Source organism: Carassius auratus, unplaced genomic scaffold, assembly GCF_003368295.1.
Source record: "Carassius auratus strain Wakin unplaced genomic scaffold, ASM336829v1 scaf_tig00030522, whole genome shotgun sequence".
Taxonomy (NCBI): domain Eukaryota; kingdom Metazoa; phylum Chordata; class Actinopteri; order Cypriniformes; family Cyprinidae; genus Carassius; species Carassius auratus.
This window is the reverse complement of record NW_020525861.1, coordinates 9,798-23,546: the sequence shown is the minus strand read 5'-3', so window position 1 is coordinate 23,546 and position 13,749 is coordinate 9,798. Positions and strand designations below refer to the sequence as shown.

The following is a 13,749-nucleotide window of genomic DNA, read 5'->3' as shown; positions in this document are numbered from 1 at the left end:
ATGTACCTTGTGAGGTGAAAACAAGTGTTATTCTTTGACAGAATAATTTGATTTTGAGTCAGATTTCCAGTGTTTTGGTAAAGTTGGTGTGTGCAGAGAAAGATGTGTTCTATTTTGAAATGAAGATTTAGTATATATTTAACAAAATGTGTTTTTGAGAAGAAAATTATCCATTTGGCCAATTGTGTTTTGTAGGTGTTAGTCTGTGTTAAGAGTTTAGAAAAAGTATCTGAAGTATGGTTAAGCGCTTGTTAGCGATTGAAAAAAACTGTAACAATTGAAAATGAAAAAATTAAGACAGCCATAAATAGATTTTGTTTCATAGCTGCCATGTAAAATATAATAATAATGGTGATCCTATTTTAATTTTTTTTATTTTTAAGTATTAAAACGGTAATATTTCTTATTTTCTTTTTCAAGTTTAGTTTTAGTATTATTAATGTCAAATATAAATATGAAATCCTACATTTTTGACAAATTATGTAATTACTCGTTTTTTTTTTATATAGTTAAATATTAAAATAGCAAAATATTTATTTATTTTGTTCATTATTATTATTATTATTATTATTATTGCCATAATAATATATAATCACATCTCTGCCAAACTGCAAATCTACAATCAAGCACATATTTTTATCAGAAGAAAAATAAAATAAATAAATAAATAAATTATATATATATATATATATAATTATTATTATTATTATTATTTTATTTTGTATTTTTGCATGTCTCAGTGCTGTGCTGTATTTACTGTGCATGTCACACAGATGCACAAGTCTTTGATGGCATCATAAATGTGCTTCAGTTTCTGCTGAAGGTGTATTTTTTCTGTTGTGTGTAAAAGTGAAGCGTGATGAAATCCGAGTGCTGATGTTATGTTTTCAGGTCCTCCACACTGACGGATCATAGTAATCCAATTATGAAAATGAGCTTATTTTTTCCCCTCTCTCTCTCTCTCTCTCTCTCTCTCTCTCTGTCTGTCTCTATGTCTCTCTATCTTAATGTAAAGTGGTTGTGGGATCTGGACACTGTTGTCAGTGTGGGCTGCTGATTATACTGAAACCAAACCGTTGATCATCGACCTGCTCTGAAATAATGAGAGTGCAGAGGAAGCGAAACCTTCTTCCTCTTCATTTCTATTCCTCCGTGTTTCTCCCACAGGTTTCTGGAGAACTCTCTGCTCAGCGCTGAGGTGAAAGACGGAGAGATTCTTCCTCCGACCATCCAGAAGCTGATGAAAGGATACAACAAATACCTCCGGCCTTTCTTTGACAGTAAGCACGTAATGGATGTTTAATGCATGTGTGTGTATATGTGGGCTGAGCGGTGATTCACTCCCACAGTTTCATTTAAAACAGATTGAGTGATGCTTGGTTATAATACACATTCAGATTGATTGAGACAGTATCAATAATCAGAAAGATGCTCAGAAGTCAATAAAGTACATAACAACATGTCCAGAATTTAACTAACCTTCTCAGCAAGGTTCTCTTTATTTGAGTTAGCATTATAGCGCCCCCTGTGGCGACTCTGAGAACTTTAAGCGTAAACAGCTGAGTTACGATGTGTTGCAGAGCTGCAGATGTAGATGTTGTTTACATGTCCTCTCTCGTCTCTGTTCTTCAGATGGTCCCGTCACGGTGGGCATGAGTTTAGACATCGCCAGCATTGATACGATATCAGAGATCAACATGGTGAGAAACACACACCACACCTGGGAGTGAACACAAAATATCTTCATGAATGATGACTTTAAAATGTGTTGTGTGCTCGTTATTATTTTTGATTAATCGATTGGTTAATTTATAATTGATTGATTGCTCATACTTGAGGTTAAGGGATTCTGCGATAGTAATAATAATGATATTATTAATAATAAATATTATTATTATTATTATATTTGTTTCTTAAATTATAAAAATATTAATAAATATAATTACAATATTCTTTACATGATTAATAATGATAATAATAATTTAAAATGTAAATAATAATAATACATAATTACAAATATTGTTTAAAATGCTAATTTTGCATAATAATAATATTATTAAAAGTAGTAATTTTTGTTTGTTTTTGAAAAATTGATGAACTAACATTTAAAATAAATATATTTTATATGATTAATAATGATAATAATTTAAAACATAAATTATAAAAATAAATAATAATAAAATATTTTTTATAAATGCTAATTTTTATACTAATAATAATAATGATTCAAAATAAATAATATTTAAATATTTATTATTATCAATAGTAATATTTTTAAATAATAACCAATTATTAAATAATATTTGAAAACATTTTATAACGTTTTTACATTATATTAATAATGATAATTTAAAACAAAGCAATAATAATAATTCAAGATAATATTAATATATGTTTTCTTCTTATTGCTTGTACTTAAAGTTAAGTGTTTGTTCATATTCTGAACCTCAAGTGTAAGTAACTTTGACTCATCTCACACAGTGTATGTTGTTCTGTTCATAAAAAGTGTAAATGTATGTTTGTATTGTTTGTTAAATCAGTGTGGATGCTGTGCTGTATTATAAGAGGCTCATGTGTTGTTTATTGGTCAGGATTACACGGCCACGATCTTCCTCCGTCAGCGCTGGACGGACGAGCGGCTGGTGTTTGATGGGAATAAGAGCTTGAGTCTGGACGGGCGACTGGTGGAGCTGCTGTGGGTCCCAGACACCTTCATAGTGGACTCCAAGAAGTCCTTCCTCCACGACATCACTGTGGAGAACCGACTGATCCGGATCTTTCCCAACGGAACCGTTCTCTATGCGCTCCGGTGAGGAATCATCTGGTCTGATATACATATATATATGTTAATCAGCTCGAGCTGGACAGATATTTAGTCTGAATTCAGTTAGTATTCTTTATATTTTCATTTACTAACAACAATCATCATCATCATCATTTAAAATAGCATTATTCTTATTATCTATATATATATATATATATATATATATATATATATATATATATATATATATATATATATATATATATATATATATATATATATATATATATATTTATAATAATAAATAGATAAAGTTATTTTTTTAATCGTGTATTGTTATAAATGTATTTTTATATTATTAATAAATACTAATTACAATGAGTAAAAATAATAAATGTAAATAATTAAGTATATGATAACATAAGTAGTAGTTTTATTATTGTTATTGGTAATAACAATAATAATCAATTCAAACCTTATTAAAAATAAATTACCAATTAAAAATAAATAATTCTGAATTAAATTTTGCATCTTATTTAAATATTTATAGAATATTTATTTAGTTGATTTAATTTAAAAATAATACATAGCAAATAATAATAATAATAAATAACAAAACTATTTACATAGAATTATTTATTATACATTTGTTTATTTTTTACATAATAATAATGCTAATAATAATAATAATAATTATTATTATTATTATTATTTTAGCCATATTTATCTAGTGTCAAAATATTTTTTACAAATTGTGCAGCTCTAAAAACAAGCACAGAAAACCTGGATTGTTTTTAATCACTTGGTTTAATGATGTTTAGATATTTCTACTGGAAAGCAAGACTAAAATAGTGATTACGGATGGGATGTTCTGTGCCTCCTTTGCCTTTCATTAAACATCAGAAATGATGAAAACATTGTTTATGAGTGTTTGTGTTTATTCTCTCTAGGATCACCACGACTGTGGCCTGTAACATGGATCTGACCAAATATCCCATGGACAAACAGACGTGCACCTTACAACTGGAGAGCTGTAAGAAAACACATGCTCTTGTTTGTGACATCTGTACTCATGTAACTGTTTCATATTTGATGAGAACATTGCACCTGTTTACTTCCCGTGCACTTGTGAATGAAGGAGGCAACACAAGTAATATAATGAAACATTTACTAACAAAACACAACATCTACCTCAAGCTGTGCACTGTATTAATGTACTCTAGCTCTAACTGCACCAACGAGACACATTCACATCAAATGTTGATTCAAGCGGTAAAGTTACACTCACCAGACACTTATTTGCTATCACAAAAGTACATTATTTGTGTGCTTTAAAGCCTTTCCAGTGAAACATTTTATACACATTCTGTTCTAACATGTGCTTATTTGGAGCGCATCCACCTGAAGCGTCCATACACTAAAATACCAGTCAAACAGCACCTGATTATTTAGTTATATTAGTTATCATCTGCTTGTGCTAATACTGTCAAAAACACACAAGGTTTACATATAAACACAGTTATAGAGAAAGTAAAAAGGTAAGAGAGAAATGGTGCGTGCATCTCTTAAAGAGACAGTACTACACATACTGCAGCTTGTCATTAAAGAGATAGTTCACCCAAAAAATCATGTCATGTTGTACCAAACATGTATACATTTTTATTTATTTTTGTGCTAAACACAAAGTAATTTATATTATAATATATCATCACAAGAATAAATACAAATTAATACATGCACCCAATAGTATCGATAAGTATCGGTAAGCAGTATCGGTATCAGTATCGATAAAATATAAACAATACCCATCCCTAGTAGTTTAGTTTCATGGCAGTATATGCAACTGTCCTACGGCTTGACCTCTGACCTCTTAAGGAATGGTAAGGTCAAAGGTCAGGAACTGGCTCATAATGACCTGCTGGAACTACACTGTTATGAACAGTCAAAAGTAGCTCATAAGATGAAATAAATGTGTATTATAATGACATAAACTAGTTTTAAAGCAATATATCAACTATATATATTATCTATCTATTAGTGTGTGTGTGTGTGTGTGTGTGTGTGTGTGTGTGTGTGTGTGTGTGTGTGTGTGTGTGTGTGTGTGTGTGACAGCCGCTAGATTCAGGTCACTTTAGTTTCCCATGGAACCTGATTTGCTTTCGTTAGACACCTAAAGCTGCTTTCTCTTCTTGCTGACTTTCTCTTTCTCTCTTCTGTCGTTCTCTGATCTCCTCGCTCTTCTCTCTCTGTCTGTGAGCTCTGGATGTGGATCTTCTGCTGGTGTTTATATAAGAGTAGGAGCTTCTTTAGTCTCACAGTCTGTCACCCACAAATCTTTCTCTAATGAGCTGCTTTTGAGAGGTTTTTTGGGGAACACTTTAAATGACTTTTTGGCATTTTTTAACAATGAACAATATATTTATTCAACTATTTATTCATCTGTCAGTGTTAGTTAATAAAACTACAGTCATTCGTTGTTTGATCATGTTAGTTCACAGTAAATGCTGAAATTAGCATTGACTAAGATTAATAAATGTTGTAAAAGTATTGTTCATTCTTAGTTCATCTAATGTAGTTAACTGATGTTGACTAATGAACCTTACTGTAAAGTGTAAGCATTTTGTTGTTGTTTGCATTATGACATTATTTTCATTACAATTTTCCCCCAAATTGTAATTTTTCTACATGTTTCCAGTTAAAATCATTATTTTGCTATAGATTCCCATGAAAATATGATTTATGCAGATTTTGCTAAAAATGATAGTTTTTTATTTTTTTGCAAGCATAATTTTGCATGAAATTATGATTTAAGCACATTTTCTCAAAAAAAAAAAAAATCTCTTTTTCTCAAATGTTTTTTCTCACAATTATATTAATTTATGGTTTGATTGTTTTGCAATTTTTACATGTATTTTCCATTTGCCAGACCACAGCTTACCGTGCAGTTCTTTTTCAATTGTTAAATATATATTTTTTATGAAGCAACGATTTAAGCACATTTTGTCCCAAATTAGCCAGATTTTTTTTGCACAAATTTTCCAATAAGAAATATTTGATCTTACATATGAACATAATGTATAGCTCTTTTTTAATTCAGAAATAATGCATTTGCCCACTGAGCTCTTCAGTTGCAGAACACAAATGGCATCTTTTTGAACATTAAACCATTCCTTCATTCGGCAGACCTTACATGCAATCTGACTTCCTCCAGGGAAGTTTATTTTTGGAAATGTACAGTATTCAGCTTCATGTCGACGTTCAGGTCAAACGCTTCAGAAATTGAGCTCAAATATTTATACGACGTCTGACAGATGTCGTGAGACCGGCACAATGAAAGATTCCCAGTCTTTGTGCCTGATGGATCATATGCAGACGCGGTGGATTGAGATGTTCAAAGGAGTCTCTTTGATTCATGGCCTTTCATCCTGACGTTATATTCTCGTGAACCACATCAAGACAGAACGTCCCTGCAGTGCAGCATATTGCATGTCTTAATTGCAAAGTCTAAATCACGGATTACTGTACAGATATATAATGTGAGACAGCCGTGGCTCACAGTGGTGTGTGTGATTAGAAACACTCGGTCACGTGCTGTTCCTGTCCAACACTGATACACATCACATCTGTCACACAGCGCCACCAAGAGCACACACACTGGTATCACACACCCATACACGTGGAGTCACAACACACCAACAAATGAAATCTAATGCTTAATATCTGAATATATAAATAAATATGATTTAATAAGACCTGCATGCATCAAATGATCTTCTCTTGTTCATAATGACGTCATAAGAAAATGTATTGAAATCATTTGATCTGATGTTATAATATTGTGTTTCTATGAAGCTACAAAAACAATGCACTTCTAGTCTTGTGTCTTTGCTAAAGCATGAACATTTACATTTACATTATTGTTTTCACTGAACAAAGCAAGTGTGAGTATTGATTAATATTAAAACAAACACATTAGTGTTCAAAGTTTGGGTTTAAAATGATTCTATCTATCTATCTATAAACTGTGTTCAAGATTGCTAATAATCAGAAATGTTTCTTGAGCAGTAAATCATCATATTATTCTGATTTCTGAAGATCATGTGACACTGAAGACTGGAGGAATGATGCTGAAAATACAGCGGAGCATCACAGAAATAAATTACACTTTAACACAGATTCACACAGAAAACAGATGATTTACATTAGAATAATATTTCACAATTTTACAGGATCTTGCCAATCCCAAGCTTTTGACGGGTAGTTTACATTTTTGCCTATTTCAGTATAACACATACAGTATATAGTGCAATTCATAAATTGTCTGTGTATCTGTGATTCAAGAGTAAATTGACCATGAGATACGACGAGATATATCTGATTTATTTCCCACGTATAGAAGTGTGATTTCACATCTGCTGTTTGTCTGTTCTCAGGGGGTTATAACGTGAATGACGTGATGTTTTACTGGGCGCGTGGGAACGACTCTGTGAGCGGTTTGGACACGCTGAGACTGGCTCAGTACACCATAGAGGATCATTACACCTCAGAATCTGAGGCCGTCTATGAGACCGGTACACAAGACCACAAACATAATAACACCTGCTTCGTCAGAAGTGACACTGAAATCACCGTATTTCTAGTTTATGGCTGATTATTGCTTTGTGAGTTCAGCAGTGACTCCAGAACAATTAATTTACTCTAATACTTCATTGTCAAGCTAAAATAATAAGCCCACAGATGCTTTAATCGCAGTTACGAGAGTGAGTTCTGTTCCGTACACAAATAATGTACTAATAATGATATGATTGTCACTCCTGAAACTTTACAGTGTGAACTTGGCCATATAAACCACTCCAATAACTTCTTAATCTCTGATTTACTGAGAGTCTTAAAAGGTCTTTTACTTGGACGGACAGCATTAATGTTTTATATCGCTTCTTTGAAGGAAATTATCCCAAGCTGATCTTTCATTTCGAGCTGAAGAGGAGCATCCTGTACTTCATCCTGGAGACGTATGTGCCGTCCAGTCTGCTGGTGGTGCTGTCCTGGGTCTCTTTCTGGATCAGCCAATCGTCCGTCCCCGCTCGCATCTGCATAGGTACGGGAATGCATTTCACTGGCTGTGCTCTTTATATTTAAGAAGAATAAAATATGTTGAGAGATGCTCAAACTAGACTAGAAAATCAAGTTTCTGAGTCTGATCTTTCATGTTTGATACCGCAAAGCTGCTTGATTTAAGGCTATCTGTTGCATAAAGTACTATACAAATAAACATGACTTTACTAGTGAGCTGCAGAGCTCTGCAAACATCCACATTGCTGTAATCAGATGTGTTTTTAACATGCTTTCACACCCCGGTCAGTTTTTGGTCTGTGTATTTATCTATTGAGAGGAAAGCATGCAGCTTATATTTGCATATTCATCTAAACGCTACTCTGCAGCTTCAGGTTTGGCTGTGATTGCTCTCTTCTCTTGAATTGCTTGACTAATTGTTTCAGTCCTATTCAGAACTGGGCAGACAGTATGTGTGTGTGTCTTATTGGTGTGTGTTACAGGTGTGACGACTGTCCTGACGATGACCACACTGATGATGGGTGCACGGACGTCTCTGCCCAACGCCAACTGCTTCATCAAGGCCATCGACGTGTACCTGGGCATCTGCTTCAGCTTCATCTTTGGAGCGCTGATAGAGTACGCTGTGGCACACTTCTGCACGCTACATCACCCAGACTGCAACAGCGCACTAATGGTAAGAGAGGAACCTCATCATCATCATCATCATCATCATCATCATCATCATCATCATCATCATCATAGTGTGTTCATCATCTTCTGTGCTGTTCTCTAAGGTAAGCATCATTATTGCTCATACTTTACTTTGAGTCTTAAAGGGATAGCGCACCCAAAAAAGAAACTTCACTGAATATGAAGGCTATACAAGACGTAGGTGACTTTTTTACTTCAGTAGAACAATAAAGACATTTTTAGCTGAAAACATGAGTCTAGGCGACTCAGAAAATGCAAGTCTTTGGTTGCCAATCTTTGAGAATAAAAAAGCATATCAAGAAGTGCCTCCTAATGATATATTGAGGTCTTATGAAGCAAAACGATAAGTCTGTGCAAGAAACTGATCATTATTTATATTATTATTATCTGTAATCCAGAGCCTCAGACGAAGGCTAAAATCTGATTCTTTCCCACAAACTGTTTCTTTCAGACAGTTTGTTTCAATGAATTCACTAATTTGTTTACATAATCATCCAATGACGTCATGTATGCGTTATTATATTATTAAAGCACCCAATTGTAATGTGAAACTCAATTGTTCTACATGTCTAAAACATATAAAGTAAATAAACTCGTCTTTGTCAGCACACATTTTTACGTAAACAATGAGAAACCATAAAAACTTTTATTTAGCCACTTTATTTAAGTGTTTGGTTCACACATGCTCATATCAGCGGCTCGTCAGTTCAACTAGTTCACTAATAAGAATCAGTTCAAAAGAATGATTCGTTCATGAACCGGACATCACTCCAGACACGAGTGCCCGAGTCTCTGGATTACAGATAATAATGCTTTAAATAATTTTCAATTTCTTGCACTTACAAATCATTTATTTTTAAAAGACATTAATATATGGTCAGGAGCCACGGGGATTCATTTTGTGTTAATTATATTCTTAAAGATGGGCAGCCACTAACTTGCATTTTTTGAATCAGCAAGGACCTCGGTTTCAGTTAAAAATCTTCTTTACTGTTCTACTAAAGAAAAAAGTCACTTTATATCTAGGATGGCCTGAGGGTGAGTAAATTAAGATTTTTGGTAAATTATGCCTTTAATGTGACTTTTGCATGGGTAAGAACCACTCACAAATTCTTAAATCATCATTGTAATCATTAATTGTTGATATCATCTCATCATACGTTTGGTCTTATTGATTTCCATGTTGAATTGCATTGCTCACTTTCTCTCGTCTCTGTTTCTTTCTGTCAGTACGGTCATCACATGCACGAGTGTGAGGAGGAGATGAATGGCATTGTCACCACCATCGCCAGCAACTCTTTACGGCTAAAGCGGCGCAAAGAATCTCCTGCACCCACACCCCCCGCCGGCGGAGAGCCTGACCTCGCACCCTCCAGCCCGACCCCCAGCGAACCCAAGACTGCCGAGGCCCCAGCTGAGCTCTTTAGCCGCTGTGCCAAAAACATCTCCGTCCTGAGGAAGATCCTGAAATCCATTAACTGCTGTCATGTGGAAAACCCACATTATATAGACAACTACTCAAGGTTAACCTTCCCGCTGTCATTCGTCATCGTTAATCTGCTCTACTGGACCTACTACCTGTACTTTTAACCAGCACATCATGTTGAATCATTTCTGTGTGCTAGTAAGTATGATATTATACGTATGCGCATGTCTCTGGAAGACCAGAATCAACAGAGAAGGAGAATTATTAGGGTTGTACCGATATCAAATCTTTCAGCCAATAACTGTAGCCGATATTTGATATTTGCCAATACTGAGAGGGATCATTCAGAATAATATCTGCCGATACCAATAGTGATTATTCAGAATAATATCTACAGAAATCAATTATTCAGAATAATTTCTGCCGATACCAATAGTGATTATTCAGAATAATATCTGCCGATACCAATTATTCAGAATAATATCTACAGAAACCAATTATTCAGAATAATATCTGCCGATACCAATTATTCAGAATAATATCTGCCGATACCAATAGTGATTATTCAGAATAATATCTACAGAAACCAATTATTCAGATTAATATCTGCCGATACCAATAGTGATTATTCAGAATAATATCTACAGAAACCAATTATTCAGATTAATATCTGCCGATACCAATAGTGATTATTCAGAATAATATCAACAGAAACCAATTATTCAGATTAATATCTGCCGATACCAATAGTGATTATTCAGAATAATATCTACAGAAACCAATTATTCAGATTAATATCTGCCGATACCAATAGTGATTATTCAGAATAATATCTACAGAAACCAATTATTCAGATTAATATCTGCCGATACCAATAGTGATTATTCAGAATAATATCTACAGAAACCAATTATTCAGATTAATATCTGCCGATACCAATAGTGATTATTCAGAATAATATCTACAGAAACCAAATAGTCAGAATAATATCTGCCGATAACGATAGTGATTATTAAAAAATATATATCTGCCAGTACAGAGTGCCGATTATTCATAATGACATCTGCCGATACCAATAGTGATTATTCCGAATAATATCTGCAAATAACGATTGCTGATTATTCAGAATGATATGTGTTGATACCAATTATTCATAATAATATGTACCGATATTATTATGCAGAATAACTGCCGATATCGGTAGCAGATTATTTAGATTGATATCTGCCGATACCTATAGCAGATTATTCACCATGATCTCTTCCTATATGATTATTCAGAATATCTGCCGATACTAATAGCAGATTATTCAGAATGTTACATTCCGATACGATTATTTAGAATTATATCTAATGCAATGCAACTAACAGATACAGATACTGACAGCCAATTATATCTGCTGATACCGATACAAATACTGATACCGATTATTCAGAATGATATCTGATGACACTACAGATCTATAATTATAATTTGTGCTATAATCTCCATTACTACATTTATCATATTGCTTACAATGGCAGTAAACAGAGCAGCACACAAAAGAAGAAATGTCAATTTTTTGAATTATTCACTAAATCCCTGTTATTGTCATTCTTGCAGTGGATTACTTTTCTAGGTGTATAAAACTAGGAACATAATTCCTGTGAGTCGCTTATTCTGCATGGAAAATGTCCTGTCTGTTTATTGTGTAAATTTGGAGTGTTTACCAGCTTTTAATGTGCTACAGATGCCGTTGACAAAGATTACCTTGCATTGAACACAACCTGTAAAATAGAGAGGAGACATGTTAAGTATATGTAGTGCCTCATATATGCATCTCACTAATAGAGTCCACATCAGGTTTGGCGTTTGTTGTTGCTGATGGTGGATATTTGACCCTGGATCTCCACAGTGATTACCATGATTAAATCCTCTGAGTAACTAAAGATAAACTGAGGAAAATGCATGTGAATTTCATAATCAGATTACTGGAAATCTAAGAAAATGTGGCTGAGGAGGATGACCAGAGTAGACCTTAAAATCAATATTAAATCAAAAGTCAGTAAACTTTTCCATTGAAATCATCTCGGCTGTTGACTATTAGATATTGCTTATCTTAAAGGGGTCATCGGATGTAAAATTCACTTTTACATGTTGTTTGAACATAAATGTGTGTTGGCAGTGTTTTAACACATCCACCCTATAATGATAAAATTTAATCAAACTTTCTGAAATAATGGCCATAATTTAATGCTGATAAATGTTATGTAATAGAGGTTACAGCAATAATAACAAATAATGATATATTTGATAAAGAACCACCATCGCTGGAACTTTGTTGACTTTTACATCCCCAAAATGCTAGCTTTTATCACAAGAGAAAAAAACAAGGAGAATTTTAGTATTTGAAGGTGTGTGAATGTGATTGTTAGAAACTGTCAGTTTTTTCATCATTTATGTGCATTTCTGTGTGTGAGTGTTGATCATCATTGGCTGGGAGTCGTTGAAACAGTACAATGCAGTAAAATATTATCAAAAGGGCCTAACAAGTTGATATCCTAAAGGTTTAGTTCATTTAAAGAGGAAACCAATGTTGTTAACTCACCCTCGCATCCACTGAAAACCTGCATGACTGTTCAAATCTCATTTCCATTTGCAGTCAATTCAAATATGACAGCAGGTTTTACATATTCTGTGTCTTGTCCTTGACACCAGGGCTGAAGTGATTGGATGATATCAACAACATCGACAATTAAATATTTTTGTTGTGGAATTTGATCTCATGACCTAATATAAGGGCCTGTAATAACACAGTTTAACCAGTGTGCTGCTGTAGTTCATCAGTCCAAGAGAAGAAGACACTTGTGAGACGTGCAATGTGGAAATATTTTACAAAACTGCAAACAAAAAAATGCTGTAATGTAAGAAGGCCACAAGTTTTTTTTTGCATACTTCACATAGGAGTAAAAATGTATTTAATATACACAAGCAGTACTGTATTGTTAGCTGAGAGCTGCATTTAGATTAATATGTAAATATACACTGTGCATTTCCTTTCCATAACAAAATTAAAAATGCACAGCAAAAAATTAAAGCCATGAGAAAGCAGCGGTTAAGAAAGCATCTGATTGTAGTGCACGTTTATTGTTTATATGTCGAATAAACAATAAATGTTTAAAATGTGAATTACAGTAATCAGTAAATTTGCACTACAATCAGATGCTTTCATAACCGCTGCTTTCTCATGGCTGTCATTTTTGCTGTGCATTTTTTATCAAGTAGCAAAATAAGTGTGTTGCAGCCCTAGTTGGCATTAAATCAGGCACAACATGTCATTTTTGAATTCTGCACAAGTGTGAATGAGATTGAAGCGCTGCTGGATACATGAGGGCTAGTAAATAGTGATATTTAGGTGAACTGTCCCTTTAAGCACACCAACTCCTCTCCTTTAGTCCATCACAGTCTGTTTTCCTTCACTCATGTCTGTGTTTTACACACTGTAAAGCCTCTAAAGTGTCTTCCTCACGTATGTGTAGTTCTCGAGTTTAAAGTAGCTGTGTTAAGGGCAGACGGAAGCCATCGCTCCCCATTTATTGCATCCATAAATCCTCCGGCCTCGGCCACTTTCTTGCACATTACGGGATCAGTGGATCGCAGGGGCCGTTTAAACTCTTTATGGACTTGGCTTTAATGACTCGGAGGTGTATGTGGACTCTGTAAGGGATGGATACGGACCGAACCAAAGGCCACGGACTGCATGTGTGACTGATGCTAAACTATCTGGAATACTTTGAATTTCTTTGGGATTTGC

The 13,749-nt window shown here is 34.0% G+C and overlaps 1 protein-coding gene across 1 annotated transcript; it reads left to right on the top strand.

Annotated features, from left to right (window-relative positions):
* Nucleotides 1-963: 963 nt before the first annotated feature.
* Nucleotides 964-13,042, top strand: LOC113080249 (gamma-aminobutyric acid receptor subunit pi-like). Its single transcript, XM_026252456.1, has 8 exons — nucleotides 964-1,280; nucleotides 1,633-1,700; nucleotides 2,592-2,809; nucleotides 3,715-3,797; nucleotides 7,198-7,335; nucleotides 7,710-7,862; nucleotides 8,320-8,513; nucleotides 9,761-13,042. Exons 1-8 carry the CDS (start codon nucleotides 1,241-1,243, stop codon nucleotides 10,118-10,120), a joined length of 1,254 nt encoding a protein of 417 aa, XP_026108241.1. The 5' UTR covers nucleotides 964-1,240; the 3' UTR covers nucleotides 10,121-13,042.
* Nucleotides 13,043-13,749: the final 707 nt, after the last annotated feature.

Bases quoted from the DNA above. Each gene is read 5' to 3' on its own strand.
- LOC113080249 (XM_026252456.1), top strand. From the start codon at position 1,241: ATGAAAGGATACAACAAATACCTCCGGCCTTTCTTTGACA. The intron at 1,701-2,591 runs GTGAGAAACACA...TTTATTGGTCAG, and splicing joins CGATATCAGAGATCAACATG to GATTACACGGCCACGATCTT. The intron at 8,514-9,760 runs GTAAGAGAGGAA...TCTTTCTGTCAG, and splicing joins ACTGCAACAGCGCACTAATG to TACGGTCATCACATGCACGA.